The sequence below is a fragment of the Phoxinus phoxinus genome (assembly GCF_949152265.1).
Source record: "Phoxinus phoxinus genome assembly, chromosome: 17".
In the NCBI taxonomy this organism is placed as follows: Eukaryota; Metazoa; Chordata; class Actinopteri; order Cypriniformes; family Leuciscidae; genus Phoxinus; species Phoxinus phoxinus.
The window spans coordinates 1,040,904-1,059,860 of NC_136892.1; the positions used below are offsets into that span (position 1 = coordinate 1,040,904).

The 18,957-nt window shown below is 37.6% G+C and overlaps 1 protein-coding gene and 1 long non-coding RNA gene across 3 annotated transcripts; one reads left to right on the forward strand and one right to left on the reverse strand.

Annotated features, from left to right (window-relative positions):
* Positions 1 to 61: 61 nt before the first annotated feature.
* On the forward strand, positions 62 to 5,385 carry LOC306984335 (uncharacterized protein). Of its 2 annotated transcripts, none has more exons than XM_079585617.1 (2): positions 62 to 112; positions 3,688 to 5,385. In XM_079585617.1, exon 2 carries the CDS (start codon positions 3,693 to 3,695, stop codon positions 4,323 to 4,325), a length of 633 nt encoding a protein of 210 aa, XP_079441743.1. In that variant the 5' UTR covers positions 62 to 112; positions 3,688 to 3,692; the 3' UTR covers positions 4,326 to 5,385. The 2 variants fall into 2 exon arrangements, 1 of the variants encoding a protein (XP_079441743.1); XR_013794523.1 differs by lacking the exon at positions 3,688 to 5,385 and adding an exon at positions 1,771 to 1,979 and having other exon boundaries at positions 66 to 112.
* A 2,042-nt stretch (positions 5,386 to 7,427) lies between these two features.
* LOC306984983 lies at positions 7,428 to 16,756 on the reverse strand. The gene is made up of 3 exons (XR_013794711.1): positions 16,364 to 16,756; positions 8,008 to 8,064; positions 7,428 to 7,498 (listed from the first exon to the last, which is right to left on the reverse strand). It is a non-coding gene; the product is annotated as an uncharacterized lncRNA (long non-coding RNA).
* Positions 16,757 to 18,957: the final 2,201 nt, after the last annotated feature.

Sequence of the window (18,957 nt, forward strand, 5' to 3'; positions counted from 1 at the left end):
TCTCGCACTCTTTAGTCTGTAGACCGCAGTGAGTGATCGGGACTTTTATTTTGGTCTGGCGGCGTGACGTCATAAAGCAGCGCCGCACTCCTGCGTCTGTTTCTGAGGGAAGGTTCGTTGTTTTGCATTTGAAGTCTTTAAATCAATGCAAACTGTTCATCATTTTAATCGTGTTTACAAGCTATGTAAAATAGGTCAGCTTTTTTAGGAAACTTTAATGTTTTATTTAACATGAATTAACGTTTTTTATTTGTGAGTAAATCTCATCCAGCAACAGAAAAAGGTGCGTCTCATCTCGCTCTTTAATAATGTGAACCAAGTTTATCGTAAACAAGAATTTGGACACTGGAAATAAGTTATGAGATTTAATGAAATTTTATTTTTTAAACTCCGAGTCAATTGAACCAAATATTTCAAATGATTCAGTGATTCGACTCGCTCGGATCTCCGCACGCGGGCGACTCCTGCTGGTCAGAACCGTGTAAATGCAACGAGAACATGTTCATAAACGCTTTCTGCTATTCTGCTTGAAACTCTTTTTACATCCTGATATCGATCAATATTAGAAGGGGTCTAAATGTTAAAACATGTACATATTATCTTCTGTTGAAGTCTCAGGACCACAAAATGTTCGTCCAATCATTGTATTCGGTCCGATGTCCAGTGTGTATTTCCATTTCTCCCCATCACACCTCGTCTCAGTTTGTTTATTTATTTATTTATTTATAAATAAAATGTAAATTCATGTTACACGTCATGTTGTCACAAATTCCTGGTTAAATAAACATTACACAAAAAAAAACAAATATAATTCTGTTTTGTAGGCTATTCATTAAATATAAATAATGTTATATTTTATTATAACTATGTATAAATTGTTAAAAGATGGCGATCTCGATTCGTGATCTCATCCCTAAAGCGATTCGCCTGTGTCTATTAAACATTTGACACAATCACTGCAGATCTTTCCAACCACACAGTTGAATTATTTCTGTGTTGCAGATATTCATATTATCACAACATTAAAATAGAGTAAATCATCTTTTGAAAGTAACTTGGCACTTCAAATAAAGTTATTTTACAAATTAAAATTGTATCAATTACATAGTTACACCAGTAGAGGGAGACAAGTAACTGTTAAAAAGTGTATTTGTCATTGGATCATCTATTCCAGAGATTAGTTGAGATTATTTTTAGAGACTGAAAACGCTGATTCATCCAGTAATGAAACAAGTGAAGTCTTTATGAGTGAGTCATTAAATCATTCAATCAAACTGTTTTTATTTATTCATTCAGATTAATTAAAAAAATTAAATAGACTACAGCAATTAATATTGTGTCAAAACCTCTAGTTAATTGCTATTTTTCAGAATCGTGATCTCTGTTTGAAACAAAATAAATCGTGGTTCTCAGTTTATTAGCGCTGCGGCACTGAGCGATGTTTTATGTTATTACGACATTTATGTTATGCTTTCAAAGCTAGCTTGCTAATGCTAGCCTCTCTGAAATTGCCAACCCAACCTTTAATGTGTAAAGACAACTTTTACAAACCAACTGCAAATGTTTTCATGAAAGTTTAAAGTATTACATGTTATGAACTAATAATTGAATGCCAAATATAAATCATAAAAACCCACTCATGAACTTTCTGTATAATTTGTGTATATTTACATTGAAGGCCATTAAACTATAACTCTCCCTTGCAGTGACTACTGAACTAGGGAACTGATTGAGATTTATTCTTGTTTCTGTTAATCATTTTCATCTTAGACATGACAGAGTGTCCGAACACACAGAAGAGACGCACTCTTATGAAGATGGCGTTGATTAAAGAGGAGAGTGAAGACATGAGGATTGCAGTGAAGCAAGAAGAGACTGAGGATTCATTCTCAGAGATGAACTCAGTCATTTGATCATTATTTATATATCCAGCGCCACAGAAATTAATGATATTTTTGAAGTTTGTCGTATGAGTGTCCTAATTAAAGTGTTTTATTTGTCATGGAGCGGGTCGCCTCGTGTTGAGATCACATGACCAGACAAATAAACATCTGAGAAACTTGTACTTCTACATTGGACATTCATTATTACGACATGTCACACGTTACAATACAGGAATTAGGAAAAAACAATATAGATATAGCCTAAACAAAACAGAATTAGTTTTAAATATTTCATATATTATAGATTACAGTGTAGATTACCCTTTAATGAAAACAACTGTACTTGGCACTTGTTGATGCTAGTGTGTAAGAATACATGCGTAAAATGCCACGTCTCAAAAGCATTAACACGTGCATCTGTCAAATCTATCAATATCAAACCTATTAATAATCAAATTCATTAATGATTGTTTCCAATATTATTAATTAAGGCTTTTTTCATTGATCAGTGGATTCTGCTCTAATATCAATAAAACACTACAGTTTTTTAGGTTGTGAGGAAATATAAAACTGAGTATCATCTACTACATAATACATATACAAGGAGAAAAGCAGGGGACCTAATACTGAGCCCTGTGGCACGCTGGAGCAATCCTGTGTCTAAAGGAAATCTGTAGATCTTGGGAACATAGGAATGACCCATGGCACGTTATACATGTGCTTGATGAGACGTGCCTTCATTTACCTGTCCACAAATGCAAACAATGTGTCCTAAAGAAAGCAAATAGTTAACAATATTGAGAAGAAATTCTAAGATTATAGATCTGAGCATAGGGCTGTAAACGATTAATCGAATCCAAAATAAAAGTTTTGTGTTTACATAATATATGTGTGTGTATTGTGTATAATTATTTTGTATATATAAATACACACACATGCATGTATAAAAATGTAAAAAAAAAATATATATATATTATATTCTTTTTGTATTTTTTTGTAATAATTTTTTGATTTACACATTATATGATTTTTTAATTTAGACATATGTATTTAGATTTATAAAAAATGTATATTAGGTTTACAATAGTGTGTTGTGCATTTTGACTTGCATACTTTATTGGTATGATATTGGTATAGTTTTCTTTTCTTTTTTTTTTTGTGGGTTGCGCTGTGTATCTATATGATTTACACACTGTATGATTTTTTGATTTATATATTTATAAAAAAGAAGCTATGCCATGTTTACAATGGTGTTTGGTGCATTTTGACTTGCATACTTTATCGGTATTTATGATATAGGTTTTTTTTTTTTTTTTTTTTTTGCGCTGTGCATCGTATGATATATATAATGTTTAATTTTTTATGTTTTGAGCCATTCATTAAATAAAGGCTTTTTAACTTTTTTTCCACATATTTCGAGTGCCTTGGAGTTCTTAATTTAATTCATTACATGCATGTATATATTTGAGAAATATTTGCATTTATATACTGCATATATATTTTTATATGATTTATATTATATATAAATATAACTATTTTATATATAAATAACACATTTTTCTTAAATATATATAGTACATGCATGTGTGTATTTATATACAGTATACAAAATAATTATACACAATACACACACATATATTATGTAAACACAAACTTTTATCTTGAATTCGATTAATCGCGATTAATCGTTTACAGCCCTACCTGAACAACTCTTTCACTATCTTAGCGCATATATGATCTAGCAAGCATGTTGTTGCTCTGTGACGTCAAACTGGTGTTGACTTGTACTTGTCTTTCGCTTTAGACCTGATGGTCCTGAAAGAGGAGAGTGAAGTACTCGTTGAAATGGAAGAGCAAGATCACTATGAGAAGAAACAGTGTGATCTCATCAATGGAGAACAACTCAGAGAAACTGAAAAGACTTCCTCACAAAAAAGAGTTCAGAAGACCAGATCGAACAGTCTCTTCACCTGTGATCAGTGTGGCAAGAGTTTCACGGAAAAAGCAAGCCTTAAAACCCACACGAGAGTTCACACCGGAGAGAAGCCTTTCACATGCCAACAGTGTGGGAAACCTTTCACTCAGAGACAGAACCTGACCGTCCACACGAGAGTTCACACCGGAGAGAAGCCCTTCTCCTGCCCTCAGTGTGGGAAACCTTTCACTCAGAGACAGAACCTGACCGTCCACATGAGAGTTCACAGTGGAGAGAAGCCGTTCACATGCCCTCAGTGTGGACAGAGCTTCAGGCATAAGAAAAACCTTTATACCCACATAAGTCGCCACACGGAGACTGCGTTCACCTGCAAACTGTGCTGCAAGACCTTCTCACATGAAGAAATGGCCAATGCCCACATAGAGATGGACAGTGGAGAGAGCGCATCGACCTGCCAACAGATATGCCAACATATGTACTCCGTGTGGACACATGATCATTCATAAAAACCCGTACAGGCTTCCCACGTGTCCTGAACAACCTGGAGAACTGATGGCTAATGTTTCAGTCCTGGAGAATCTTCTTGTTGTCTTGGGAAATTATATTACAAATGTTCTTGTGTTTTCCTTTAGCAGAGAACGAAGAGTTTATCACTCTCTACAACAATAAATGTAGCACAAAGTGTTAAGTTCAGGGTCAAGTCACCTTTATTTATCAGGTCAGTGTTGATTCATTTCGGTTCAATAAATGTGTAAAGTACATAAATTATGAAATGAGTTCATCTATAAAGCAGATCTGCAGAAAACAGTGATGTCAAGTGGATTTCTCATCTAATAGTGTCAGTCAAATCAGAAATATTGCTGAATATTAAGTGCACCCAACTAAGCAAGCCAGAGGCGACAGTGGCAAAGAAACTTTTGTGGGGGAAAAACTTGAGAATAACCAGGCTCAGTCACTCAGTTCTCTGGACAACAAACGGACGCAGTGTATGATTGACAGGTCAGAAGTCCGATTCATCTCGCTGGTATGGAGACGCAGCTGGTCATGGGTCTGTGCAGAGGACCTGTCTGTTCTTCTTGTCTTTGCTCATTTGTGCCGATGGCTGTCGTGTCAACGAGGTCTTCACTGGGGTTTGTTCCAGTAGACATGGTCTCGGACGGTCAACACTGGCATGGTTCACTGTTGACAGACCCGGGTTATTATGGTCATACTTCCTGGTTCTGGTAAGAACTCGAGCTGCTGTGTTTTGGTCCAGCTGGAGTTTGTTTATTAAGCGTGCAGGGCGACCCCCCAGTAGAGCATTCGGCTAGGCAAGGCAAGTTCCTTTATATAGCACATTATATACACTATAGCAATTCAAAGTGCTTTACATAGAGAGGTAATAATCACACAATAAAAGCAAGGAAAATTCAGTTATTCAAAAGATTTACATATAAAGGAATTATAATAATCACACTATAGCTATTCATAGAGCTTTGCATAGAAAATAGACACAAAATAAAAGCAGGGGGAATTAAAGCAGTTATAAAAGGAATTAAAGGACATAAGTGCTACAGTTATAAAATGAATTTGAGTCAAATTAATTCAAATAGTAAAAAGATGATACATAGAATAAACTTCTCATCTGGCAAAACACCTGTGTGTCTTATTTTGACCCTGAGATTTCCCCATGACGGTCAGTATTCTTCTATGGATTTTCAGTAATACCGTGGATTATCTGAGCCCACCAGACCAGTAATCTGTACCAATCCAGACCAGTAATCTGTACCAATCCAGACCAGTAATCTGTACCAATCCAGACCAGTAATCTGTACCAATCCAGACCAGTAATCTGTACCAATCCAGACCAGTAATCTGTACCAATCCAGACCAGTAATCTGTACCAATCCAGACCAGTAATCTGTACCAATCCAGACCAGTAATCTGTGCTAGATTACACTCCTACACTACACAACCATTGGTGGTGGTTGAGGAGATTCCCCCTTCCATGTAAAGCACTTTGAGTACCCAGAAACAAATGATTAATTAATTATCATTATTACTAATCACCACAGTGTTCTCTTGATAATCCGTACCACCCAGGTGAAAAGGAAATATATTTAAATTGTGCTTATTTTGATATACTTAATGTATTTTAAGTGTATTGTATTAATTATGTATTAAATGTGTTATTTTGAGACAACTTCAAGTATACTAAATGTACTTTACTATGTATTTAAGTTCAATTTTAAGGTATTAGTAATATATTTTAATATACTTAATTGTGTTAAAATGGAACTATGGAACATTTAATAGCACTTCTTTAAATTGTATTTTTAATAAATTTTAAATGTACTTTAGAAATACAGCTTAAGTATATTTTTAACTTCACATTAATGTGTTCCAAGTTTATTTTAAATATAATATCAGCTTATTAATAATGTATTAGTAGAACACTATAAGACCCACTATTAGTATATTAAAAATATATTTTTACAAAACAATTCAGTATGAAAAAAATATATTTTAATGTATTAAAAAAAAGTTAAAAATTATAATTCAGTTAAACACAGTAAAAACAATAGTATAAAACACACACAAACGCTCTTTGAAAGATAGTAAACATTAATGCACTACATTAGTACAGCAACATATGAAAATGAAACAAAATACATTAACATAAAATTATATAATAAGTATTAAACAGAACAACAACAAAAAACGAACTTAAAGGAATAGTTCACTTTAAAATGAAAATTCTGTCATCATATACTCACCCTCATGTTGTTTCAAACCTGTATGAATGTCTTTCCTCTGCTGAACACAAAGGAAGATATTTAGAAGAATGTCAGTAACCAGACAGTTTCTGGGTCCCATTGACTTCCATAGTAGGAAAAATTATACGATGGAAGTCAATGGGACCCAGAAACTGTCTGGTTATAGCCTGGGAAAACCCAGACCACTCTCAGTTGTAAAGAGTAAGGGTCTGGCAAAGCTCCATAGACAATTCATTTCCACAGGGGCGTCACCAACGGATGTCGGATAGATCTAAAACCAATCAGAGCGATGAATGACATGACGTATGCAGAGCGACGGAGAAACATCTCGAGACTCTCAGCAATTCTCTGTTTGTGTTAACGAAAATGACAATTTTAAATCGCTTGAAACAGACGCGATAGCTGATGCGAACGAGTGATGTTGTGATGTTCCACGGCGGCATCCATCTCTGTAATGTACAAAATCTGCGTCAGTCACCGTCTCTGCTCTGTCGTCATCGTGTAAAGCCCGCCCCAACGTTTCTGATTGGTGCCGCGATTTCGACGGATTGGAAATGGGTTTCATTGGGCTCTTTGCCAGACCCACTTGCAGAGCAAATCTAAATTTGCCGGAAGTGGTCTGGGTTTTCCCAGGCTAGTCTGGTTACTGACATTCTTCTAAATATCTTCCTTTGTGTTCAGCAGAGGAAAGAAATTCATACAGGTTTGAAACAACATGAGGGTGAATATGATGACAGAATTTTCATTTTAAAGTGAACTATTCCTTTAGGTCAAACAAAGTGAAATACAATAGCTGCAAACTGTCCTTCATCCTTCAAGCGAATTGAAGTGAATGGTCTTGGAGTTTGCCTCGTTGCATTTTCTTCTGATCAGTGCTCGCACCTCAGACACTGGCGTGGTCGGAAACGGTTTGATCACAGTATCTATGAAAAGGGAAAAAGATTATTATTTTTATTTTTTTAAATATTAACATCCGTTAAAAAAGTCACTGTTCCCTTTCGAAGGGAACTTGCACTGTGTATCTAGGCGCCCCTTTTATACTTCTGGGTCGCACTAATAGTGTCATAGGTTGTCGCCAAATTCGATTGCCGTGATTTCCCAAAGGTATTCCCCAAAGCGCCATCATGCACTGTCTCATTCACTGTTCTCAGGAAACAGAGATGAGAAACACATTTTAAATGGCATGTAATGCTTAGTTCATATATTTTAACAGAAGACATTCAATATAAAATGTTAATATAATGCAAAAAAGGAGTTAATAAAATATCTACATCAAATAGCACAAACATTAAGTCTCGCTGAACAACAGTGAGGTCTACATGACACTGTATCACAGCAAAAAAAACAAACAGAAAATGTAACTGTTTAACTGAAAAAGTACCCAGCCAACAAGGATATATATATATATATATATATAACGCACTGCTCCAGCTCTCTTCTCTGCTTGTCTCTGCATTCAGATTTCTGTTTTTCTTCTATAGCAGCTAGTCTGAAAAACAACAAATTAAAACCGAGAGATTTATATTTATATATATATATATATATATATATATATATATATATATACACACAAACATATAAGGCAGGCAAATTATGAAGAATGATTTGTTTTGTTTTTAAGAATGACCGTATGCTGAGTACAATGTACTTGGTGGGTAATATAATCAAAACCCTTCACAGACTCGGCAGTTTCAGATATATGCTCTCTTAACAATCCCTTTTAACAATTTAATCTTTGTACTTATTTGTAATTAGAAATATATATTAGAAAGTTATCAAAAAGGCAATAAGGTTATCAAGCTTGAACAAATATAAACACCAATCAACACACACTACCCTTATTGGCTGGTTGGTCAGCTCAAGACAAAGGTAGCTATATTCATAACATGTTATTTTCAAACTTTTTAAAGATCATTTCATTTACATCATAACAATGAAGGCAAATTCTTCAGGAAATCAGAAATAAATACACAGCTTCAGCAAATAAAAATGATATTAATGTAATGATGTACATATTATAATAACTAATAAAAAAAAATTTGCAGATGCATTGGACAATGTTTTAGTTGTTTTAAGACTCCACGTAGATTTTAAACAGATTTATCAAAGACTTTAGACTTTGACAGTGCAGAAGTTGCTAGAATTCAGTGTCAGCATCATGTTACAGCGGTTAACGTCAGTATTCCACGTGCAAGTCATATTAGCAAATGCATAGCAGACCTTTCCACCTAGGAAAACAACTAAACTGTAGCGGCACAAAAAAACAATCCAAAGACCGCTAAGGAGCTGAGTGGAGGAATAACTTATGTGACGCGTTTTTCTTTGAAGCTTGCATGTTGTTTTATTTTGTTCAGGTTTGCACGGTCAACAAAATATGTGCTCCAGCACTCACCCCCATTCTTCCATCCAAACACACACACACAACAGGTGTTTTAACCCCACTTAATTAATGACACACCCCTTATCATTTGGTCACATGACTTTCCCGTTATATGGCTCCTACATACCAGCCCCTAATTATTATAAATCGATAATTATATTAAATACACATAGGAGACATTTATAAATACAAGACCTCAAAATACAAAAAAAATCATTTTTTTTACATCAATCATAAATGTTTGCACATTTACAATACGTCGATTCTTCAGTACTGAGTCCTTGTAAAGTCCGTAACACAGTGTCAGCACGGAGTGAATGTATCATCGATGTAAAGTGAGAAGTATGTGGTGTGTCAATGTGATGCGTGTAATAAGTTCATGCCTGTGTTAAAAAAGTCATTATCTTTCAAGGAAAACGTCAAATATCTGCCTCTTGCAGAAGGCAGATTTTTGTCACTGGTCTAATCAAACAGTTTGTCTTGGTCTTAAGTCTCACTTGACGAACAAAGCCTTGATTATCTGGAAATGTCTGAATCACTTTTCCAGTTATCCATGAATTACGTGGTACTGAGTCATCAACCAAAATCACAATATCACCTGGAACGAAGTTGCGAGATGGAGCTGACCATTTTTGCCGCTCTTGCAGTTGAGGCAAGTACTCCTTTGTCCATCGTTTCCAGAACAGGTCTGATATATATTGCACCTGTTTCCATCGACGACGAGCATATACATCCTCCTTTTGAAAGATCCCTGGTGGCAATGATGGGGTAGTCTTTAACAGCAGCAAATGATTGGGTGTCAGTGCTTCCAAATCATTGATGTCGGCAGATTCCTTAGTGATGGGACGTCCATTTATAATTGATTCAGCTTCAAATAGAACTGTATGAAGACCTTCTTCATCAAGGTTTTGTGTTCTTAAGGTGGCGTTAAGTACTTTTCTTACGGACCTTATCATTCTTTCCCATATGCCTCCGTGATGTGAGCCAGTTGGGGGATTAAAAATCCACTTTATTCCCTTCTGCAGAAGCATGTTGTTGATCTGAGATTGGTTCCAGCATTCGATAGCTTGCCTTAACTCGCGTTCCGCACCATGAAAATTTGTACCATTGTCAGATCGCATTTCCAAGACTTGTCCACGTCTTGCGATAAATCGTCTCAGTGCATTTATAAAGGAATCAGTATTCAATGATTGTACCACTTCAATATGAATAGCACGAATGGCTAAACATGTGAAGAGAACTCCGTATCTCTTCACAATACTTCTCCTGCTCTTAATTTCAAAGGGTCCAAAACAGTCAACTCCGACGTACGTAAATGGAGGTTTATCTGGAGAAACTCTATTCAGGGGTAGGTTTGCCATCTGTTGATGCCCTGGAGCTGCTTGCAAACGCTTGCAGATCACACACTTTGACAATATCTTCCTTATAGCTATACTGGCGCCCGGTATCCAGTACCTCTGATGCAACCTTGATAGCATATAGTTTCGACCACCATGACCCACCTCTTGATGTATAAGTTTAAGAATGATGTCTGAGATGTGAAAATCCTTAGCAAGTATAGCGGGATGTTTTGTCTCTTCAGGCATAACTGCCCTACTCAAACGTCCGCCGACTCTTAAAACACCATCTTCAAGGATAGGATTGAGCTTATAAATGTGACTGGTCTTTTTCACATTTTCTCCCTTTTGCAAACTTGAGAGTTCATCAGAGTATCTTTTTCTTTGGCAGTAACGAATTACCCCTAATTCAGCTTTCTTTAGCTCTACCACAGAAAGCTCACTTCTGTCACATTGTGCCTTGATTTTCTCCATTTCCTCTTTTAAATGTTGTTTTTGTTGGTTTTCATCCATGCTAGATTGAATTAATGACATTCTCAGTGATTTCCTCTTCTGACTTAGATTGAAGAGTAATTGCTTAAACCTGAGGATCCAAGCCACTGACTTCTTCAAACGGGTCCAAGAGGAGAAATACTGGATGAAGTATGTTGTAACGTCCATATTTTCTTCTATTTGTACAGCACTGACTGTGACACTTGCTTTTATCTCTGGATCATCTGGTGAACATTCCCCCAGGTCAATAGGATTAACTGGCCACTCCTGTTCAGGCAAAAGAAGAAACTGAGGTCCAAGCACCCAATTCTTGTCCTTCAGGAATGATTCCACTTTCAACCCTCTAGAAGCTATATCTGCTGGATTTATTGCTGTGTTCACGTACCGCCATTGTGATGATCGAGACATCTTAAGGATTTCCGAAACTCTGTTGGCAACAAAAGTTCGGTACCTAGAGACCTCGTTTTTGATATATAGAAGTACAGAAGTACTGTCAGTCCAGAAGACGGAGTCTTGAAGGTCCATGCACAGTTCTAATCGCCACAATGAATCCATTCGACTTGCCAATGTTGCAGCAGTTAGTTCCATTCGAGGGATAGACACTAGCTTCAAAGGAGCTACTCTAGCTTTCCCCATTACAAAGGCGATGTGCGCTTGGGAGTCAACATTATGCAAAACCAGATAAGAAACTACTCCATAACCGTCTTCACTTGCGTCGGAAAAGTGGTGTAATTGTGCTGTGCTCACCTCTCCGAAACCCATTGGTTTGAAGCATCTATCGATTTTGAAGCTTTCCAATTCACGCAATCCGTCCAACCACTTGATCCACTCCTGAGCATTTGAAGCGGGAATAATTTCGTCCCAGCCTAGTTTCTTCCTGCACAGGTCTTGCAAGATCTTTTTTGCATACAAAATCACAGGAGACAGGATTCCTAAAGGATCATAGACAGAACTCATGGTAGCCAGGATCCCTCTTTTGGTCAGAGGTCTTTGCTGCAACACAATCTTAAACTTGAAGGCATCAGATTGTATGCACCATTGTACTCCTAGCACTCTTTCCACTGGAAGTAAATCTTGGTCCAAATCCAAGTCCTTCAAATTTTTTGCTCTGAATTCCTCTGGAATTTTTGCCAGAACATCTCGGTTGTTACTGATCCATTTTGTCAGTGAAAAACCTCCTTTCGCGCAAATAGCAACAAGGTCGTGATACAGAGAAACAGCCTTTTCCTCTGAATTTACTGACAACAGACAGTCATCCACATAAAAACAATGCAAGACTGCATCAATTACTTCCTTGCTGAAGTCTTTGTTGTCTTCAGCACACCTTCTAAGGGCAAAATTTGCGCAACTGGGTGATGAAGTAGCTCCAAAGAGATGCACAACCATACGATACTCAACCATATCTCGAGTAAGGTCACCATCAGGCCACCAAAGAAATCTCAGCATATCTGCATCATCTTTTGGCACCCTCACCTGATGAAACATGGCTTCGACATCTGCTGTGATCACAACTCTTTCCTTCCTGAATCTGGATATCACTCCGATCAATGAACTGGTGAGATCTGGACCCTGTAACAGTTGGGTATTCAAAGATATCCCTCGAAATGTAGCACCACAATCGAATACAACCCGCAGTTTTTCTTTTCGTGGGTGATAGACGCCGTGATGGGGTATGTACCATACCTTCCCGTCGTTACGTCTTAAGTCCTCACTTGGCACTCTTTCTGCATAACCTTTAGAAATAAGGTCTTTCATGAAAACAGAATATTCAGAATGAAATGAAACATCCCTTTTCAACCTTTTCTTTAGGTTCAGAGCACGCTGTTCAGCAATTGTCCTGTTGTCTGGCATACGAACATTTTTCTTCCTCAAAGGTAAGCCAATAGAATAATGACCATCTACAAGCTGTAATGAGTCTGTTACCATCTCAATGAACTTGTGATCTTCTCTTGAAAACCCGGCTTGTTCGTTTTTGTTACACTCAGGAAAATCAACCTTGAATTGTTGTTGCCAAAGCTCTCCCAAGTTTGAAACTGAAATCCTGTTGACTGTAACGTCAGGATACCCAAAGGCAGACTGGTGACCACCATCTCCTCTTAGTGGACCATTTACGGTCCATCCCAACCTGGTTTTAATTGCGTATGGTCCATTATTGACACTGCGGGTCACTTGAATTGGCTCCATAACCCTTGGGGCGTTGATTCCTATAAGCAATTCAACCTCCGAGTCAATTTCAGGTAGAGTCACATGTTTCAGATGTGGCCATCCCTGCAAATCCTTTTGTCTTGGGATGTTTCCACTGTGCACAGGCATAGTATTTTGTGTATAGACATCAGGCAATTCCCAAAAGTCATCTTTGTTCAAACCGGCCACCTCTAATCCAGAAACAACATGGGTAGTTGTGACTTTTTCCTGTCCCATAGTACGCAAGAGAATATTAGTCCTTTTACCTGAAAGACCAAGTCTGTTCATCAATGCAGGTGTACAAAATACTGCAGTGCTACCTTGATCCAGAAAAGCATAAGTAACCACAGTCTTATTTCCTTTTTTAGATTTCACTTGTACCGGAACTATGGAAAGTTTACAGTCAAATTCACCAGCCCCAATAAATCCACTGGACTCAACGGATTCCGGAGCACTGCCCATTACAGTGTCCATTTGTCTCCTGATGAGGTTTAAATCGGTCTCCTTTTCTCGTGGGTAGAAGTGAAGTATACTTGGGTGCTTAAGATTACACACTTTACATGAAAGGCGATTTCTACAATCTCTACTGATGTGCCCTGTGCACATACAGCCAAAACAAACGCCATTCTCCTTTAAGAACGCAATCTTCTCACCATGACTCCTCTTTTCCAATAGAGGGCACATTTCCAAAGCATGTCCACATCTACAAAACAAACAACTCTTGGTGCTGGGCGAAACAATTTCCCTTTTGTTGGTTCCAATTTCTGATTTATTTTCCATTGCTGTGACGTTAGTAGCAAAACTGCTTCTTTTAAATTTAAGGGAAGACTGAGACTTGCCTTTGTTGAAAAATGTACTTCCTGTTAATGCTGGACCATCTTGTATGTCTCCAAAAACTGGATCCGTCATTATTTTTACTTGCCTTTCAACAAAGTTAACAATGTCGCTGAAGGTAGCCCGTTGATTGACAGCTTCCTGCAATTCACAGACTTCAGATCTCCATTTTTCCCTCAATTTGTATGGTAATTTCTTCACCACCGTCAACATATTGGAGGGAGTATCCAACTCATGAAAATACTGAATATCTTCCATAGAGTTACAACAGCTTCTTAGGAACAGACTATAATCCTGTAAAGCTCTGACGTCTTCGCTTTTGATATTTGCCCATGAAAGAGCCTTTTCCATATAGGTAGATGCAATTATATACTGGTCACCGAAATGCTCTTGTAGTAAAGCTTTGGCCCTTAAAAACCCACGGTCGGCAGGCATATGCTGGCAACTCTTTATAATCTCTTTTGGATGACCCCGGGTATACTGTTCAAGAAAATATAAGCGATCGCTAGGGCTTTCAGTTTTTCGCTCCACACCACTTTCAAAGGATTTCATGAAGGCATGATAATGCAGAGGGTTTCCATCAAACACTTGAATTTCCCTTTTAGGCAAAGATGACAAACACTGTTGTTGAATCAGTAAAGATGTGATTTCATTTTGTTTATCCATAATATGGAGAACTTGATCAGTAGGCCTATTTCCTGGACCGGCATTCACATAACCGCTCGGAGTTGTTCTACTTAACTTTGAGATGTTCTGGGAATAAATTGCATGAGAAATGTTCCCCTTGCTCGCCTTGGGAGCTGCATTGCCACCATCCTTAGAAGAAACAATTTGATGAGTCTCAGCTCTTGGAGTAAAAGAATTTGCATCAGCGTTGAGTGTCTGTGTTGCCTGTTGTCCTTTATCGAAGTAGGAATTCATTCCATCGGACCGATGAGTCACATCTCTTTTGACACGATGCACACTAGAACCTTTAAGCACTTTCACTTTTGCCGCAGTTGCAGCAATTTCCATTCGCAACTCAAAATCCTCTTTCTGTTTCCTTAAGTTCTGTTCCTTTTCTTCAATTGCATGTTTTTCCTTCATTAAATTTTGACGAACCAACAAAGATGCAATATCGGCCTCTGCCTTAATGCGGGCCGAAGAAGTTGTTGATGTAGTTGAACGTCTTGAGGAAGAACTACGTTGACTTGATCCTTTACTTCCAACATTAGAAATACTGTCGCTTGGGTTTATATCATCTTTATTATGCATGGAAGTTTGAGACATATTCTGGTTTTTTGAATCATTTGAAGGGCATTCAACTGTTTTCAACTGTTGATCCTGGTTATCATCACTTGACTTCTCAATTCCATTGATCCATTGTGTTGTCTCTTTTATAAATGCATCACTGTGTTTATAAATGATTGAGAACCACTCATTTTGTTTGATTTGCTCGTCAATAGGCAATAATGGGATCACTGAATCGTGCAGCTTGACGGTCTCTTTAAAAGTTTGCACCAAAGTTTCAAGTTCAGACTGTACGGCTGAAACGTTCTCATTTTTCAGCAGGAGTTCTTTGATGGCTGGCATAGAACTTTTAATCACGTTTACATTTCTTTTTCGTTCTTTCTGAAGTTGCTCAAGTTTATAAGCCAAAGCCTTTGCTGTGAGTTGAACTTTTCTTTTACATGTGTCCTGTTCAGGTTCGACATCCGTGCCCGTTTCAATTTCACTCATGATTGAAGCACGCGCACCTCAGCGCGTCTAAATACGTCACACTTAGACGCTTCCCAAAACAAGCCAACACAATCCAAAACAACACATATCATCGGATATGTCTCACAACTCCAAAAGATTCGCAAAAGCCCAGCAGTCTAAACAACGATTCATCAAACACGCCAAACAGAGCTGCATCAATCGCAACCAAACTACAAACTGCCAAACCATTTCAAATCATCCGCGAGCACAAGCAAAGACGTAACAACACAATGTCCTACCAGTTCAACGGCAGCGAACGTATCTGGAGACGTCGGTCCTGTTGATTTGAATGTCCAATTGTGCGATGATTGTCAGCAGAAAACATATCCAAAGAGGTCGGTCCTGTTGCATTAAAAGTCCAATGTGCAATAATCCTTCTCATTAAAACAATCGAGCGGGGCGAATCTCCGTCAGTCAGCGCTGCGCTTCCTTTCCGTCCAGTCAAAGCGCGACAGCCTTTCCTTGAATCCAAAGTCGATGCGTTCACGTTCTCAAACAAACAATTTTGTTGACTAACTTGTAGCGGCACAAAAAAACAATCCAAAGACCGCTAAGGAGCTGAGTGGAGGAATAACTTATGTGACGCGTTTTTCTTTGAAGCTTGCATGTTGTTTTATTTTGTTCAGGTTTGCACGGTCAACAAAATATGTGCTCCAGCACTCACCCCCATTCTTCCATCCAAACACACACACACAACAGGTGTTTTAACCCCACTTAATTAATGACACACCCCTTATCATTTGGTCACATGACTTTTCCGTTATATGGCTCCTACATAAACAGTGAGATAGTTATTTATGCAAACAGCAACTCAAACTTACCAGTAACTTCTGAGGTAGTATCTTTATCTCTTCGTGTCTGCTTCGACTTTGACTTGAAAATCTTGGCTCTGATTGGGCAAATTGAATGTAGCTGAACTGAAAAAGACGTGATGTTACACTTTGTGCCAAAATACGAAATGCTGTCATGATCACTTACCCTTTAGTAGTTCCAAACCATTTAAGACTTTCGTTAATCTTCGAAAGAAAAACTGACATTCATATCCGTCCGATGAACGATTCACCAGATCTGTTCACGTTTCAAAAAGTTTATAGCAAAAAACATCACCCAATCCATATCAATCGCGTGGTTTCCTCCAAGTCCTCTAAAGAAACACGATCGCTATAAATATTTTAACAGTTTAAATTTAAACGTCTAAATCTAATCACATTCAAGGACCGCACGCACAGCAACTGCTCTAAGTGAGATGCATGCGAGCGTATCATCAAAACCAATCACAGCCGTTCAACGTCTCTGGAACCAATCAGGACTAGTCACGTGTGTTATGCGCATTTTTCAAATTTAAACAAGTACCTTTTTGGAAATTAACATTTAAACATCTTTGGAAAATGTATCTATGATGCATTTCAAATAATATGATGCTGAAATCCTTGTGGGAATTTCAGTAGTACAAAGATATCATGTAATGGACAACAGCCTTTTACAACAAACAAGTAAAAGTGAAAAACATTCATTTTAAGCTTATTGCAATGCTAGTTGACAAATGTTTCTAATACATTATAAGTTGGTAGCCTACATTGTAAATTTACACAGAATACCTTGAAATGCAACATAATTGTAAATGTAAAATGATCTGAGTGATCTGTTGGGTTTATATTCAGTGAGCATATCTGCAATGTATTGAGGTCCTAGGCCATTAAATTATTTATATACCAGTAGTAATACTTTAAAATCAATCCTAAATGTGACTGGGAGCCAGTGTAAAGACCTGGGGCCTCATTTATAACCGGTGCGTACGCACAAAACAGGCCCTGAAAGAGGCGTACGCCACTTCCGACGCATAAGTTGTGATTTATAAAAACAAACTTGACGGGAAAATGTGCGCACCTGCACGCAAACTCTGACCCATGCGTACGAACGTTTTGGAGACGGAGCAGTTTGGCGACACCGATGGTGAGCTGGAGTTAAATGTCTTTTTGGTGACTTTTTTAGACAGAAAATCGAAATTAAATTATACATATACAGAAAGATAATTCAAATATAATTTCACTCACCAAGCCTATCACTTGAAGCAAATATCCACATCTTAAATGTCCGCGCCAGCGAGCGCGTTGGGCCGTTTAGTGAAACTGACACATATCTAACCGGCAGATGAAGTAAAACTGTAAATCTTCATTATGAGTCCTAATCATAAATAGGCTACAGTGCATGTTCAGTCACAATAACAGTTTAAATAAAATAATTATTTAAAATATGTTTTACTTCCGATATAAACATTTAGATTAAATTTGCCATTCTCATTAATGGAGTTAAACACTTAAACTAGCCTACATGAAATTTACTGAAAAGTTAATATATATTTAGCCTATATATATAAATAGCCTATAAATATTTGTCGTGGATGCAATGCTTTTGAGCACTTTTCCTCTGGCATGCTGTGTTTTAATGTTTTAACTACAGAGATAATTGCTTATCATGATAATAGCAGATTGTGCAAATATAATGCACAACAAAGGTCTATCTATGTTTCCATTAAAAATATAAATCAATTAAAAATACTATTTGGTCAGTGGAAAAGATTGAGAAAAACTTTCTCTGAAATGTATTTTACACTATTTGATTTAATTATTCAAAAACAAGGCAAGGATAGGCTACTAAATTATTTTTATTAATGTAATGTGACGGCACATCCGTATTTCATATTTTCCTAATGTCTTGTACCATTAAACATGTTATCACGTGGATGAATAATCATATGCAAATGATATGCAGATGAGGATATAGTAAAACGAGGCGTTGTAAGCTCCATATATGGTTATTTCGGGGAGGAGACGCATGTGCGCACAATCTTCCGCTGAGTGGGATTTATAAAGTGAATCCTGCGCAGGTTCTGGCGTACGCACGCTTTTATAAGTCTGAATAGTTTTTTGCGCACGCAATTTCTGGCTTTTGGGCGCACGCACACTTTTAGTGCGGATCCTACACACAGTTTTATAAATGAGGCCCCTGAGGACTGGTGTGATGTGTTCATGTGTTCTGTACGAGCTGCAACTGTCTTCAGTGAGGAGTCATTACAATAATCCACCCTGCTGGTGATGAAAGCATGCACAAGTTTCTCTAAGTCAGTGTTCACTAAACTAGTCGCATCCAAAGCAGTGTCTAAAGCCCTTGCACTCGTACTATCCTCGATTAAAGTTTGGATGCGTGTCTCTAGTTCTGAAATCTTCTCCGTCAGCCTGACTATCTCCCTGCATTTATCACATGTAAATCCTGTGCTGACAGAGAAGGCTATGCTATACATGTTACATGAGGTGCAAGTGACAATAAGAGGAGGAGAAGACATGACTCACAGTGTTTGTTGACTGGCGTGAGCAAATTAAATAAATAAAGAGCGCACGGATGGCACGCTAACAGG